This window comes from Vigna angularis, chromosome 9 (assembly GCF_016808095.1).
Source record: "Vigna angularis cultivar LongXiaoDou No.4 chromosome 9, ASM1680809v1, whole genome shotgun sequence".
Classification (NCBI taxonomy): domain Eukaryota; kingdom Viridiplantae; phylum Streptophyta; class Magnoliopsida; order Fabales; family Fabaceae; genus Vigna; species Vigna angularis.
This window is the reverse complement of record NC_068978.1, coordinates 8,101,901-8,119,378: the sequence shown is the minus strand read 5'-3', so window position 1 is coordinate 8,119,378 and position 17,478 is coordinate 8,101,901. Positions and strand designations below refer to the sequence as shown.

Here is a 17,478-nt window from a genome sequence, read left to right as displayed (position 1 = left end):
TGACTCACTAATAAGTGAACCAAATTAAATTGACTCATTAAATGATCAACTCGTAATAGATGGAACCCGATTATCCATTTTAATAACAATATCAGCAAATAATTGTTCAAAAAGAATACATGATTAACGATTGAAAGCGACGCCAAGTATAAAAGAAAACAACTGGATACGACAAAGTAAGTAAATCTATACAATTATTTAAAAAAATAGGCACAACAAAGTAGCATCTGAAATGTGGAGATGATGTAAATTTGGTATAATATGAATAGAACAGAACAGACAGATACTTAGCATAACAACAACATTGATAAGCACCAAAATGAGAATATCTTAGCCAAAACAAATTCTATACCACTTTGAGGAAAGGAAGAAGCATCAAATCAAAATATAAAGTTGCATCAAATGAAAGCTACAATTTGAATTTCACTTTGGTGTATTTGTTCATGACCCTCTACAGTAAAATTTGGACCTATATTCCCTAAGACTTTTGTTTCAAGTAACCCCTTGTAGTCAAAACCAACTATTTTTAAGAAAAAAAAATGTGCATAACCATGTATCATCTCTATGGACAGACATAAGAAGATGAATCTCAAAATCGGAAGCATGTGATTAGTAATCAACTTCTAAGCTTGTCCAAAATTTTCCCACTTCCACCACCAAATACACCATCTCTTTTAAATTGAACCCCCCAAAACCAATATTTAAGCTCCGAAGTTTTACTTCTCAACCAATGATTTACCTTCTAAACAAGGAGAGAAAGATCCTTAGATGCTGAATGCCGGCAAAGATGCACAAATTTGTAAAATTTTGCATCCTTGACAATGCTCCTAACTTGACAAACATTCTCCAGCTATTTTCCCTTTTTACGTGTCTTTTTGGGGGTTAATAAGATGGAGCCTCGCGAACTCTGCATCTCATGTCCAGAATTCTGTATCTGAGGTCCAAAAACATTCCTTAATGGTCCAGCTTCGTCATCATTGTCATCACTATCAATGTCATCGGGAGTGTGCCTATTCTGGTATCCTCTGCGCTGCAACATAAAGACATTGAAGTAGTAGCTAACTAACTCTGCCCTGCTTTTATCAGGAAATGCCCTAAAAATATAGTCCCAGTAATATTTCTCAAGTGATGGAGGGTTTGACCGAACCACATCCTCAAACTTTTTCTCTTCTTCTTTCGTCCACATTAGCCTAACTTCTTCACCAACCCGATCAAAGTCCCAATCGTAAAATGCATTGCCCAATTCCAGCTTAACTTTAGCCCTTTTCTCTGAAATGTGAAATCTTACACACTCAACAGAACCTTCTTCTGGGCAGCCACATGAACCTTGTCTCCCCTTTCCTATGGGGTCCCTTTCAATAAGTCTGGTATTTACTGTTTCCTGTGGCCATATTCGAGTCCCTAACCACTTAGAATCACTTTCAGAAGTCACACCAGTCCATTCTGGTATTTCGGCTTGATGATTTGTCCCCAAAGGAATGCGTACTGTTGCACATTTGTCAAGACCTGAATTTGCATCTGGAGAATCACGCAACTCAGATTGACCTTCAGTGTGAGAACCAGGTGTTCTGTTCTCAGTTGCCAAAGATGAATCAGAAGAGCTTCGCAAAGATGCAGATTTGCCAAACAAAAGCTTCTTGTCACATTTCAACCTGTCTCTGAGATTGTAGTTTGTCCCAACTTGTTCTTCATACAAGCACGGATGCATCTTCTGATTCTACAAAATGAGATTAGGCTTGAGTATGATATAAAAACAATATTTGAAATTTGTCTACTCAAATATATAAAATGGCAGCACTAGGACAAAGATTCGAGAATCTACAGAACCAGCTAATAAAAAGAAAAAGAAATTTATTATCCAAAAGCATTCAACTAACCAAAAACTTGTCTACAGATGGTAATTATATACTTGACACTTATTGCATAAACTAACTTCAATTGATCTCTGCTTTTATAGTTTTATTTTTAATATGCAATTTGGTGTATATCCTCTAATATGGAGGCACAAATACACAAGTTACCCATGTCTAAGTAATCAAAGTAGCCCCCAACAACTTTATTAATCCACAAACACACTTAGTTTCAAGATTAATAGTACACAAATATATAGTTTTTCTTCCTTGTTTATTGAGCACAGTTTTCATATATATTAAAGAAGAAAGAGCATTCTATGTCAATAGATTTGATTTCCATGCAAAAATGAAACAATAATCAGAGTATTTAAAATAAGGAGGATATGAAAATAGAATTTAATCACACCATAATTTACAGATAGATAAGTAAAGTCTATAGTGTACGTAAATTCAACTTCTAAAGTTGACTCGGAAACTTCTTAGAGTTTAGCTAATAGAAAAAATAATATTAAAAAATCTATTACTTACGCTGAACAAAATACTAATAGCACAATAATAATTTAATTTTGAACTTCATAATAAAGCAAAATATAGAATCACAGAAAGAAAAGTTTATTAGCACATTAGTAATAAAAAATATTAAATTATATAAACAACCAAATTATATATAAATTCATAAAAATACAAGCTATTGAAGTGAACTTTTAAAAAGTAGGTTACTTCATCAAATCATTCGAGCACAATAAAACATTGTCATGGGAGGGAACTTACATGTGATTTCAAACTCGTTGTCTCCCTACTAACTCAAGAGTTTATGTAATTTTATGATAATTTGACAAATCTACCCAAAAAACTGTTTGATAGAATGTTGGCATATTCAGTTTATCTAGAATTGTAAAATCATCAGAGAAGAGTTAACTTTAGTTTGATATCCACAGATGCATACACTGGCGCAAAACAAACAGACTAATAATATGAATATACAGTTTCAGCACAAAACAATGTCATGTAGTCCAACTTTATAGTTCAGGCTTCATCGGTCATCTGCATGGCTACCAAAATATATATTTCCCTAAAATAATAGGGTAAGGAAGCTGACAATAAAAGTAGGGATCAAAAGGATAAGGAAGTTCAAAGTAACCAGTGCACACAAAGATTACACATTCATGAACAAATACACTCGAGGAAAGGAAAAGTCAGGAGTGGTTGATTAGTTAAATAAGTTTCACACAAGAATGTAAGATAAACAGAATGAGAAATATGTACAATTATAGAAAAGCTTTTATCAGACATACTCATTTTGAGTTTATTAATGTTTAAGCATGTAATAGAAACAAGTTCATTTACAAAGCAATTTAAGGTTAGCTAACTTTATAATTTCAAATTACCTGCCAATTACGTTGTTCATTGCTTGCCTCAGAACCTCTTCTGTAAAACGTAGCTTCCCGAAACAACAGCACCTGTTTCCACACCTCCTGACTACTGTAAGACTTCCACTTTGACTTTTCAGGTATTGAACCAACTTCAGGATCACCGGGATCTTTTGCAACACCAGTAATCCAGCTCAGCATATCCATTGCAGACTCTCGCATTCTCTTACGACTAGGACTATCACAATCATCACTAGATGAATCCCACACAGACCCCTCTCTCTTCCTCTTGTGACCAGAACTATCATCATCACTATTACCACCAGATGCATCCAACACCAAGCCCTTATCATCACTGTCGTCACACTGCTTGCCTCCACTCACCACTCCAGTCCCACTTTTGTTAGCCCCATCCGATATATCCACAGCCTGCTCTTCAGGCATTTTCCCTCCATCAAACCCTTCCTCCCCTCCCATTAAATCATTTCCCTTATCCGAGTTTCCAAGAACCGCCTCATCCATGTCATTGTCCGGCATCTCCGAATCATCACATTGTCTATGTTCACCTCCTTCATCACCGTTACTTTTCACCCCATTAGCACCGGATAACTCCCTCCCATCCAAGTTGTGATCATCTTCATCAAGACCACCCTCGACATCCTCCCCAACCAAAACCACCCTCTCATCCGCACAACCGGAAAGCAACCCTTCCACCTCAGCCTGCAACTCCATTAACCGCCTCCCAAACTTATCCCTATCATCCACCACACCAAATTCGGGAGACACCTTACTCTCAGCAACTTTCTTCATCCATGAATCCAAAGCACTCAAGTACCTACTGTAAACCAACTCAACAGAGGACCCAACACTCACTCCCATCCCAGACTCCTCCCCAACCGAATCCCACAACTTCCCTTTGCAAACGGCATCGTATCCACCCTTCCCTCTTACCACCAAAAACAACCTATACAAATCCACGTCCTGCCCATCAGACAGCATTGGAGGATAATGCAAAACGCAATTAAATGCACAGATCTCACTAAAGAACTCTGCAAACAACCTCTCGAAACGGCACAAAGAATCGTCGTTCGAGCCTCCAAATATTTCACCACTATCTTCTTCGCGAACACCGTCGTATAACTGCAACCGCCCTGCCATGGACATCGAATTCAAACCCTAGAAACATATAATCCCACTCCCAATGACCCATTATTTTTGAAATTTTAAAAACAGGCATTTTTTTTAGATTTTCTTTTTTTTTTCGAGAAATCGACGAAAACAGTTTCAAGGGTTGTGAAATTGGCACCGATTGAGAATCCGGGTCGGGGTCAAAAGTAGATTTTGGCGGGAAAATGGAAAAGGGTGAGGATCTGATACTGTCTAGGGCTTGTTTGGTCTACCACCTTTGTGTGGGAGGAGGAAATGTTTTCATTGTCCCGCGCTTTCTTTCTCTCTCTACAGTGATGTTAATTGCAGAGAGAGAAAGTGGGTGTGAGAGAGAAATGGGGTTCGGGGCTAAAATTCAAGTTTTCAACAGACGCAGACCCTCTTCTTCAATATCTGAATTTTCATTGGAAGTAAAAAAGAAAAAAGAGAGAGACGTACCAGTTATTAGAGACAGGGTTTCGATGGACCCTATGATGAGTCTTTGTGTTGTGACTTCCTTGACCTTTGCCTAAACTATGTGGCTATTCATTTTCAATTTTCCCCCTTTTCTATTTCATTTTGTTTTGGGAGAATTTACAACTTCCATTTTCCTAAATCTGAAAAAAAAATAGGGATTTAATAGGGTTTTCTGATGAGGGGGAAGTTGCTTGAATCCACAGCATCATCCTCTTGTTATATAGTGCCTTTGGGGGAACCACTAACCTTGGTTAGTATTTAACTACATCATGGTTGGGTTTGGATTATTATAATTATTATTATCATTATTATAATAATTATTATTATTATTGGTGGACTTGAATTATTTCTTTAACTAGGTCAAGAAAAATATTTAATTATGTAAAAGAGGCTTTAATATGAAGAGGCATGAGATAGGTTCTTGTCATCAACACATGGTGCCCTTGTCAATGGTTCTCATAGATTTCAAGATTTATCATCTTTCTTACCCTTTCTTCCTAAGAACATACCAAATTCATTTCACACATTCAATGTAATCTTTTTTTTTTTTACTTTATATTATAATTCTAAATGTTGGGGATTTCATTTCCTATCATTCTTTTTAATATTAAAATCTATCTATTTTTATTCATATATAAATTTGAATCTATCACTATAGTTAAAATCAAATCCAATGCTTTCCTTTTGATGCTTGTTGGATTTTTTGAATAAGGTGATTATGATTCACCAAAAACTTATCATACACACCAATACATCTAAACCCAAGTTGCATAAATTAAAAATTGTATGCTCTCACCCAAAATTTAAAATTACCTATTGAGAATTGTGTGTGGTTATAGTTAATAATTTTTAAACATTTGGTATAAAATTGAAATTCATTTTAAATGGTATTTCTAATGATTTTTAAAATATTAGTTTTATTTTTTTGATAGTGCTGAAGATGAAAAAAGAAAAGAGATATTAGCTTTAAATTATTAACTACTTAAATTAAGTGGAAAATATTTGTCTATTATTACTCTTATTACTATTATTTATTATTATTATCAATATTATTTATTCTTTAATTTTAATTTCATTGCTTACTATATTTTAAAATTATTATTATTATATATATATGTTATATGAATTTTTATTTATGTATAATTTTTATATTAATTTAATATTAGCTTAAATATTTTTTGTCTTCAAATTATTATTAAAAATTGTATTATATCTCTAATTTTCTTTAATAAACAAACATAATTATTAAAGATCAAATATTTATTCAAATATTTTAATAATTAACGAAGTTCAAATAAAATTAAAGAAATTGAATTTTTTGTATTAAGAATGTAATTTTTTTATTATATTAAAAAATGTAAATACTTATTATACTCACGATTATGTATCCTTAAAAAAATTAAGAATTAAATAACATAAAATAATAAATATCAAATACCATTTTTCAAAGACTAATTATTTATATAAAAAATATCATAATAAAAATAATAATTACTAAAAATATAGTTACTATTATAACATATAGTATTTAAGAGTTCAATAAAAATATTTCTAAAACAATTATATGATATCTATATTAATAAATTAGTATTAATTATTATGTTGTAATAAATTTATATAATAAATAAAATGATAATTAATAATATCAAATTATTAATAATTATCATTAATTATAAAATTTAAATAATATTAATGTCAACAATAAATTTTTCACTAAATACAATAAAGACAATTAAGTTCAACTCTTTAAAAGTAACCACTTATATAAAATTAATTTTTTATAATATTCAATGCATCTCTTTTGTATTGTTGTGAAATTTTTGTTGTAACTCCTACCATATTATAATTAGTGGTTAATATAAAATTAAAACTAGAACTGAAATTGAATAGTGTTTTTAAAATTTTTCGTAAATGACATCTTAGATGATTGATAACAAAAGATATGTTTTAGACGATGATATTTAATTTTTTTTAAGAGAATGTTTGAAGGAACAAAGTAATAAAACACAAATTTTATACGTCAAGTTCTTCCTTAAGAATTTTTAAAGGTTTCATTAGTCTTTATGAAGATTACATGAGTTTTACCTCTTTAGATTTACAACAAATATTCTCAACAATCTCGGTTCACCTAGTCAATACGACTAGTCTAAATTTAACCACTCCTGATATATAAGTATTCTAACCACTTTTGGTACACAAATATTCTAACCACTTTTGGTCTCAATCCTAGACAATGCTTAATCAATGTGTTTGGCTGCCACAAGCCCTATATAAATATATGATTGATGTGCAGGTAAAATAACCTTGATCTATCCTAATAAAATAAAGGCTTCTTTGAAAAAGATATCTGACTTGAACGTCAGAGTGTCTTATTCAGGTCAACAACCCATCGGAGTGGATTGCGTTCTTGAAGATGATTGGATTATCATAAGAGAGCAAAGTAAGGAAAGAAGATCGACCCTCAAACACTTTCAATCGAAACATTTATGTACTATATGAAATATACTGATCGGAGTTAATGGTCATTTATGGACAGTTAGCAAGTATATTAGCAGGTATTATTGGGTTTGATTGTCTAAAAATATATTGCATTAATGGTTAATCAATGTTGCATTAATGGTTAATCAATGTTGCATTAATGGTTAATCAATGTATTTAGCTGCCACAAGCCTTGTAAATATACATCAGATGTGCAGGTAAAATAACCTTGATCTATCCTACTAAAATAGAAATTTTTTTATGAAACATATCTGACTTGAGCGTCGGAGTGTTCTTGGAGATGATTGAACGATCAAAAGAGAGCAAAACAAGGAAAGACGACCGACCCTCGACCACTTTCAACCGAAACATATAAAACCACAAGGAACCAGACGCGCGCTCGATCTCGACATCACTACTTCGGATCAATACCAGGTTTTGCAACAACAGCCAAAAAAAATTCATAATAATTTATAAAGACATGTCTTTTGTTTTGAGAACTTTCAGGGTTCAATCCCTTACTGCTTGGTCGATTGGACCACCAACTTTCAACCTTATCAAGTTATAATGGTTGCTCATTATAAAAATAAAATATTGAATATTTTATTTAACGCATATTTTTGTGAGTAAAAATATCCTGCAGAGGAACCCTGCACAGGAAGGTTCAATCCCTTACCGCTTCGTTAGTTGGACCACCAACGTTCAACCTTATCAAGTTCTAATGGTTTTTCATTATAAAACATAAAATATTGAATATTTAATTTAACGCATATTTTTGTGAGTAAAAATATCCTGCACAGGAAGGTTCAATCCCTCACCGCTTGGTTAGTTGGACCACCAACGTTCAACCTTGTCAGGTTCTAGTGACTTCTCATTATAAAAAATAAAATATTGAATATTTTATTTAACGCATATTTTTGTGAGTAAAAATATCCTACACATGAAGGATCAATCCCTCACCGCTTGGTCAGTTGGACCACCAACGTTTAACCTTGCCAGGTTTTAATGGCTTCTCATTATGAAAATAAAATATTGAATATTTTATTTAACGCATATTTTTGTTTGTAAAAATATCCTACACAAGAAGGTTCAATCCCTCACTACTTGGTCAATTGGACCACCAACGTTCAACTTTGTCAGGTTCTAATAGCTTCTCTTTATAAAAATAAAATATTGTATATTTTATTTAATGCATATTTTTGTGAGTGAAATATCTTTCACAGGAAAAATTTCCAAAGAGAACTCCTAGCGTCTACTACTCAACCTAGGGAAAAGTTCCAAAAAGAACTCCTAGCGTCTACTGCTTAACCTAGGAAAAAGTTTCAAAGAGAACTCCTAGAGTCCGTCGCTCGATGCAGAGAGAAATGAAGACTTAAAGTGCATTGAAAATAGACTCCCTAAATACAACGTGAGCAACCTCTCTTAAGCTCATAATAATCCTTGCGCATCTCTTTCAATAAAGAGCTTGCTTGGGCTTAGGGGACTTATGTACTATATGAAATATAACGATCAGAGTTAATGGTCATTTATGGGCAGTTAGCAAGTATTATTGGGTTTGATTGCCTAAAAATATACTGCGTTAATGGTTAATCAATGTCTTTGTCTGCCACAAGCCCTATAAATATACAATTGATGTGCAAATAAAATAATCTTGATCTATCCTAATAAAATAGAAACATCTTTATGAAACATATCTGACTTGAGTGTCGGAGTGGTCTCAGAGAGGATTGAACGATCGAAATAGAGCAGAGCAAGGAAGGACGACCGACCCTCAGACACTTTCAATTGAAATAGAACACAAAATGGATTTGGTCTCCTTTCGCTTAAGGTTCACTTTTCGTTTAAGTAATTATAATCTCTTTTGTCACTTAAGTATCAAATGAGTGCTTCAAAAATAAAACTTATTGTATAATTCAAAAAGTTCCAAAAATATCAAATACATTTTCTTTTTAATACTTTAGATACCATGTTACCATTGTAACAAGATATTTGTTTGTATGGGCTAACATCTTCTATAAAAAACATGTACCATTATCTCGTCTCAACATTTGAGTGACTACAATTTCAGTTATAAGCATTGAGTATTCTACGAGAAAAGGATTTGTCTTGACATTTTTTCTCACTCAAGTTTCAAATCATAATTTAAATGACTATGCTTACATATGAGGGACGTTAAACTATATATATTAAATCATTACCTACCGTCTAAATATTGTTTGAACGATAACCATGAAAATCTATGTTTAATAATCCTTGCCATACTAATTTTTAAAAAAAGTCATACTTCATTTTAATTCTTTATAACATTCGTTATAATGCAATTATCTAATAATGATAATTCATTTCTGAACTTCGTATCGATTATGTGATAATTCCACAATGATGCATGTAATTATATTTTAACCTACTCACCATTTCACAAGTCAAATAAAAACTTTAAAACAAAGTACAAGTGTAAAAATGTTATAATGAATTTCTCTTAACTAGACATAAGGTGTTTCAAAATTCAAGTAACTCCAAATATCAACAACTGATAATGTAATTCTTACCATTATCTAAGCATCATTTTAGTAGCAAAATCAATTTCTTTCTAACTTGTAACTTACTTAATCCTCTTCTTTTGTCTTGGTTCCTAAATAAATGTGTTTTAGGCTACATTGGTGTAATATTATCACTAATCCCCTTATTTTGTAGCTAATATTATGCTTAGAAGAACCTCCACCAATGTATAAAGCTTAACCAGCCACAAAAGCAAGTAAAACCAAAAGAGTGAATTTTGGAATGCTGTGGCTGGGGTGCAGCTGAGCACCAGCTCTTTGGAATGCTGCCGCTAGGGTGCAGCTGGCGTGCAACTGAGTGCATGCTCTCTGGAATACTGTCGCTGGGGTGTAGCTGGCGTGCTGTCGGTGGGGTACAGCTGGCGTGCATCTAAGCGCCAACTCTCTAGAATGTTGTCGTTAGGGTGCAACTGGCGTGCAACTGAACGGTGACGCTGCTGATGTGTCAAAATGCCTATTTATTCAAGTTGTCTCGAAGCATTTGGGGTCTTTGGTTCTTGGAGGCGCGAATTCACTCAGAGGAGCTCATGGAGGGCGTGAGGAGCTTGTGGGAACACCTCATGTTCTTCATTTGGGTCTCCTTCTCCTTCCATCTTCCATTTTGTAAGCTTTAGGGTTCTCCATGGAAGTGGAGAACCAGATTCATCTTGTTAGGGATTGTTGTAGCCTATGAATTCTTGTGTAATGATGATTGATTTGGTTATATATATGCCTTTTCTATCAATTGCTAGTATTCTTGTTTCCAATCTTAAAGCTTGCATGTCATAGGAATGTTCATGACTTGAATTTGGAGTTTCATGGATTATGGGGACGTAAGATGGAACCTTGAACTGAAACAATAGTCCTTGTGGTCATTAATTTTAGGGATGGAAGATGATTCACATGTTGTCTTAAAATCCTAGCTCATTAATGCAGGTTTGCTTGTTAGATTTTCCAAGGGATTGGAGTTTAATAGGGAAAACCTAGGTTCTTTCACCTAAGGGATTAGGGCTAGAGTGTTTTTGTGGATTGACTTTAGTAAATTGATGGAGAGGAGATGAAATTAGGTAAGCACAAGAATGAAATAGGTGAAAACTAACCTTAACAATGTCATTTCATATAATTTCTAGTCTTGTCCATATTTAAGTGTCTTTAATGACCAAAGTCCAACCATTGTATATTTGTAATTTTATCTCTTTGCACATACTTGTAAATGAATGTTGTTCTATTGAGTATAGATGAGTTGTTAATTGCACAATTCTCTAGTATTACGAGTCTCTTGGGAAAATGATACCTGCTCTTACCACGTTTTATTACTTGAAGCGATTCGGGGCACTTGCCGAAATTAACTCAACAACAACTCTTTGAAAAAATATGAATCTGCAATTGTCTATGCAAATAATGTTTCTCTTTCTAATGGTGGAACTTAATTAAAAAATTTCTAAGAACCAAAATGCTTGAAATAATTTTGAAGGAATAATAAAGTTTGAAATATATTTTTACGGTGAAAAAAAATACAATTTAATGTATATATTTACTTAGTCAAAATAATATTGATATTGATATTGTACTGCATGTGTTCAACTATACCTCGATCATTTAGATTGAGATGTACTCGGTCTACATGTATGCAAACTTTCACAATATCATATTGACAAAGACAATATGTAGTCAATCAGATCATTAGCAATGATCAAAGGTGATTAATTAGAAGAAAGATCTAAAGCATATTAACACATTACTTAGAGTTAATTAAGGTAAGTAATCATATAGACTAAAGTCCATCTAGGTGAGAACTCATAATCATAAAATAAAACCGACTGGCTTGAGCATTAAAGTGTCTTATACAAACACAACCTTGTTTCGGGATGCATAGGACGATATCTCGGGATTTATCAACTTGCGAGATTTTAGAGGTTAAAGCACAGGAAGATAACGACTTGTGAAAATCTTTAAAAAAAATGAGAAATTCTATAAGCAAGAACAAATATCATATTCAATATTTCACAAGATAAAATATAATGAATTAAACATAACCATAATATATATATATATATATATATATATATAATTATCTCCAAAAATAAATAACTATAAAAATAAAATGTATATAAAGCAACTTAGGATAACTTAGTGTTTTAGAAAACCCTTATACCAAATAACTATTACAAACCAAAGAAAACTACTTTGGGTCATCACTACCTTCCACCAAAAGTGCAACACCTACCCCTCATCTACTCATATCGTGAAGTGATCATCGGAAAAAAGACAAAAAAACACACAAAAAATACCAGAGAAACAACATGATAAACTTGTATGCAAAAGAATTATTCTAAAACAATCAAATATAAGTTAAACATGGATTAAGTACAATAAATCATATTGATACAAACAAACAATTGACACTAGACTTAATTATTTATGTATATGCCTTTGACATTGGGCTTCATTGTAGGCATACACTTGTATCAATATTTATGTTCTACAGAATCATAAACATAAAGGTAATCACCTTACCACTTACAAGATTAATCTCCTTCATGCCTAACACCAAAATAGTCTAATGGCTAGGACCTCGTGCCATTTTCTCTCCTCCACCATTCCTTTTTATATGAGTTGAATGATTGATAAAATATCAGGATACCTCCTCACTGACCCACCAAATGTCTATGCATACACTAAATCATCACCACAAAGAATTTCTCCTTGAAATTCTCTAAACACTATCATCATACTTGTCCACAACCATTATCATTACCATAAATAATAATAAATAATATTATAAGCATACACCAATTCCCTCATATATCTAATTCAAACCATTAAAAAAGAAAAACATATTCAACATATAAATTGGCACTCAAAAGTGGCGCTCAATACCAAACATCTCGTAAAAAGTGGCACTTAGCGACAATTGTAATGCTCAAAGCCATTCTTCTCACAAAAGTTGCGCTTAGCAATGTCCTATTGTCGCCCAACGTCAAAGCATTCACAAAATATGACTCTCAGCGGTATGAACTTGCGCTCAACGACCTAAACTTGTGTTTAGCGTCCTAGAGCTAAAATGCTTCCAGACCTACTCAACGAGGTTGGTGCTTAACGCTATACAAGACACCAACACATTAAATTATGTGATTTGGGAAAAATGAGACATGTTCAATTGATCAATTTGGTATTCCTTCTTAGTACCTTGGTAAAAAGAACAGTTTTTAATATTAGGACACTTACTAATTTGCTTAATTGCTCATATTCTAATTTCCTTTATAAACACAAAATCAATCAAACACTCAAACATGACAATCATTCAAAACATACCACATGCATCAGAAACAATCAAATTTCATCCCCAATTACATTAGAGCAACAACGTGTAGATCATCAAATTTATCAAACTCACGTATATAAAAGCCAACTAACTTCCCTCTTAACAAGGTTGCTCAATAAACCCCACAAAGCAGGACGCCTCCAAACTCACATATTATTCTTTTTCTATACCTAAAGACAACATAAAAATGATCTGACTATGCTAAGAAAGACACTCATCAACAGAGATTCAAGAAACATAATACAACAACACATGTGAGCAGGAAAATCCTACATGCAACTAGATGAAACAAAGAAGACGAGGAAAAAAAGGATTGAAAACTAACGTGAATAGAAAAACTAATTGGTCCAAATTGAAGAGTATATGTTGAAAGTCTCACATTAACTAGAAATAAGGTCAAATTATAATAGTATATGATCTTAGTTTTTCAATCACACGAGCAGAGAAAAAATCTTAGAGGAAAGTCAACCTTAGAAAAGTAATTTTTAGAGAAATAATATGTTTTAAAATCATGAAACTCGTTCATAACAAAATTATTTATATTAAAACCTTTTAATATTAAAATAATTGAGTCCACTATTTTTAAATCACTATTATTTCTAAAATGTCATTTTTTTTAGGTTTTTACATAATTATGTTTAAAAAATATTTATTAGTAATTAATATCTATAATTAATTTCTTTTTAAACTATTCATTTTAAAAATAATATTATTTTTAAAATTTAATATTTAATAAGTTAGTCATAAATTTTGAAAATAATTTCAACATTTATTATTTACTAAATTCATAACTTGTTTTTTCTAATACTTAAAATTCCAATATCATTTATACCATTAAATAAAGATATATAAATTTTGTGTAACTGTTTGTTTTTATCAACTTTAACTTGATTTTTTATTTATTTATTAAATTAACATGAGTTTAGTCATGGATATAAAATTTTTAAGTTTAACTCTTTAGCAAAAAATAATTGCATAACTCCTTTAGTCAAAAAATAATTATAAAAATCTTTAACTCTTATTTTTATAAAATTACTTTTATATTTTAAAATTATATTTTTGTAAGTATAAAATACGAACATTGTAACATAATCTTAATTTTTAATAATAATTTTAAAAAAATAAAGTTAAGAAATTTGAGGTTAATTGATAATGTCAACTGCTCACTATTTCAATAAAGGTTTTGAAACATTTTATAAGAAAAGGATAAAACAAATCAACACATTTTTCAGTATAATTTGAATTCTTGATGATAAATTACCTGATTGATTAGGTGCAGGTATAATTATTTATATATAACACTTAATTTTTTAATTGAGAATAAGGAAGAAGATGGATTTATGTATACTCATATATGATCTCTTCATTATTTATTCTTATTTTAAATTACTAGAACATTAATTTATAAAGCTTATATTACCTTTTATTTAATTCTTAGTTTCGTGACTTTATTTCTTAAAAACACATTTGATTATTTTAATTTTTTTATAATATTTTAACATTTATCAATTTTTTTATATTTTTTATATTTAAACACAATTATAATTTATTTGGTATTTGACATTCCAGTAGAGTAAGAAAAGATGAATATTATTTCAGCATTGAATTTACTATTATTTTAACTTTTTATAAAAAAATTATTAATTAAGATTTATAATAATAAAGGAACAAATATGAATATAATATTTTTTTATAAAAATAAAAATAATTTTTTACTTCAAGAAATATAATGAAATAATCAAATTCACTCCTATTTGTCTATCCTGTTCTTGACATTAATTTGTCATTAATTAAAATTTAAAATTTAAATTTGAGGCATATTAAATTTCCAATGAGACATTTATAAGGTTTTTAAAACGTTTAAAAAAGTCTTGCTATATTTTTTCTCAATACTGAAAATAGTAAATAGGAAATTACTAAGTTAACTGAAAGTGATTTTTTTTAATATTTGAATATTAGTAAAATAATTTCAGTAATTTTAAATACTTAATATTCATACATTTGATTTTAGCTATTTGATTTCAACTATTCCTCATTCAAATAAAGCCCTTTTAAATACTTAAATGTCAACTATTCACAATTTCAATAACATATTTGTACAAAAATTTGAATTTAATTTTTTCAAAATATTAAAAATTCAAAATAATTTAAATTTTAGTTTAACTATTTTATTTCAATAATTAAAAATTGAATAAATCATTTTGAAAATATTTTAGATATTAACATTTCAAAAATTATTAATTACAGTTTTCAAATTATAGAAACTAGTAAACTTGACATTTTTTCTATAAACTTTAAATTTTTCAAAAAAAGAAAAAACGTTTGTTAAAATTTAGAATAATTAAAACCAGAAAATTAAAACTTACCTAGTTAGCTCCATTTTTTTATTAGTTTTGGGAATGCGTTTATAACGTTCAAATTTTTAATAAAATATATTTTAACAATTTTTTAATATTCAATATTAGTATCTTTACATTTAATTTTATTTTATCTTTTTTATTTTTAAAAAAACATTTGAAATGATTTCTAAGTGATATATTTTTTTATATATATAAATCTTTCCAGTAGATTTTTTGGAACTGAGTTAGTGGGGACACCAAAGTTCCATTGCCAACCATACAAAGATAGTTTATTTGATCAATCACATGTTCACAATAATTTATGCAAATATGATCAAATTCAATTTTTATAATTTATGTCAGTTTATTAATGTTCCATTCTAATTAAAATTTATATAATTTATGTCATGTTTTTAGTGTTGTATTCTAATTAAAATTTATATAATTAGGATGATGTATAGAAAAACAAAATACTAATCATTGATGAATTTTAATATGATGTTATGATTGAGATTTATTGTATACATTTTCTAATAATCAATACAATATAACTAAATAATTAAACTTCAAATTTAAGGTATTTTAAGTTTCAATTATGTATTTAAAATGTGTATGTGATGTAGGTTGGTTAATTCTAGATTTAAATGGAGTGGGATAATTGTGTTTAAGTTGAGTAGGTGAGAATAGTACATTCTGGGTGTTGCGTATGGTAAAAATAGTTTAGACTATTTGTTTGAAGGGTGGAACAGAAAACTTCTCATACAAGGAGTGGGCTTAGCATGTTGTTTCTTTTTGCACATTCCTTTTATTCTTCTTGCACTCCCATAAATCCCAAATTATTTGTCTTTTAAAATTATACCAAAAAGGTAAAATTGATTTCTAAATTGTCAAAACAATGTTGTCAAAGTATCAATATCCATTTTATATTGTGAAAGATATTTTTAGATTTGGAAACACAGCTGAGAATGTGCATTGCAAAATACATTAAAAAAATACATTTTCCAAATATGCATTCAGAATGCATTTTCAAATTCAATTTTTTTTTATGATTACACAATCCAATTTTTTTTTTTAAAAAAAGTACATTTTGAATTGTGTAATTCAAAATACATTAAAAGAACATTATCATTCATTGGATAGGAAAAATCTTTCGAATTTTACAATCAAAAAACATTTAAAAAATCATTTTAGAATAAGTATTTCAAAAGTTTTTTTTTTCCAAATACTTATTTTGGTCCTTATATTCATTACTTTTGTTCAAAGTGATTCTCAAGTATTTTCGATGTTTAAAGTGGTCCTCAAGTATTTTCGATGTTCAAAATGGTTGTTTTTTAAAAAAATTGTTTAATTTGGTCATTTTCGCTAACAATGTCTAAATTGGTAATGGCGTAATATCTACCTAAGCTAACATTGAATGAACTGTCAATTTTGAAAATATGTGCCAAGATAAGAGGAAGTGACGTGACAATGTTAAGTTAAAGTTTTTTTCTATAAAATGAAATTAACATTGGTTTCGAAGAAAATGTTCAATTTGGATAAAAAAAATTGGTGAAATTATTGTTCAAGTTCCAGTCACACGTGCACGAGACTTTGTTCACGTTCTCTGGCTGCTTTAGTCTTTTGGGAGATCCATGGAGCCTCTTTGTCCCGTGCTCTCTAGAAACCCTAACTCAAGTGTGATTCAATTTCGGAGCTTCTCTTGCTAAGCTTGAACACTGTCCCATTTATTAGCTTCTGTTTTACCAAAACGGTGTAGAATAACTAGCCCAATTCCAGCAGCCCAACTTACTTCTGCTAACCTTTTAGATTCAATCAGCTAAACTCTTTTTTGATCCAATATAGAACAACCAACCCAATCCAAGCCGAAAACGAACCACATCACTTAAGCCCATTGTGCACTTCAGCCCAAATTTTCAATGTGGTGGCCAAATCAAAATCATTCCAATTTTTTCA

General features: G+C 30.5%; 1 protein-coding gene across 2 annotated transcripts; it reads right to left on the bottom strand.

Annotated features, from left to right (window-relative positions):
- Positions 1-330: 330 nt before the first annotated feature.
- On the bottom strand, positions 331-5,038 carry LOC108321205 (AT-rich interactive domain-containing protein 2). 2 transcript variants are annotated; one of them, XM_052868626.1, is made up of 3 exons: positions 4,829-5,038; positions 3,242-4,374; positions 356-1,717 (listed from the first exon to the last, which is right to left on the bottom strand). In XM_052868626.1, the coding sequence occupies exons 2-3, from the start codon at positions 4,220-4,222 to the stop codon at positions 851-853; spliced, it is 1,848 nt and encodes a 615-aa protein (XP_052724586.1). In that variant the 5' UTR covers positions 4,223-4,374; positions 4,829-5,038; the 3' UTR covers positions 356-850. The 2 variants fall into 2 exon arrangements, with proteins under 2 accessions (XP_017408386.1, XP_052724586.1); XM_017552897.2 differs by lacking the exon at positions 4,829-5,038 and having other exon boundaries at positions 331-1,717; positions 3,242-4,816.
- Positions 5,039-17,478: the final 12,440 nt, after the last annotated feature.

What these genes read in the sequence shown, in the direction of transcription:
- LOC108321205 (XM_017552897.2), bottom strand. Translation starts at nt 4,387, where the DNA reads ATGTCCATGGCAGGGCGGTTGCAGTTATACGACGGTGTTCGCGAAGAA. An exon ending in ATGAACAACGTAATTGGCAG is followed by an intron (nt 1,718 to 3,241) that starts GTAATTTGAAAT and finishes CTCATTTTGTAG; the next exon opens with AATCAGAAGATGCATCCGTG.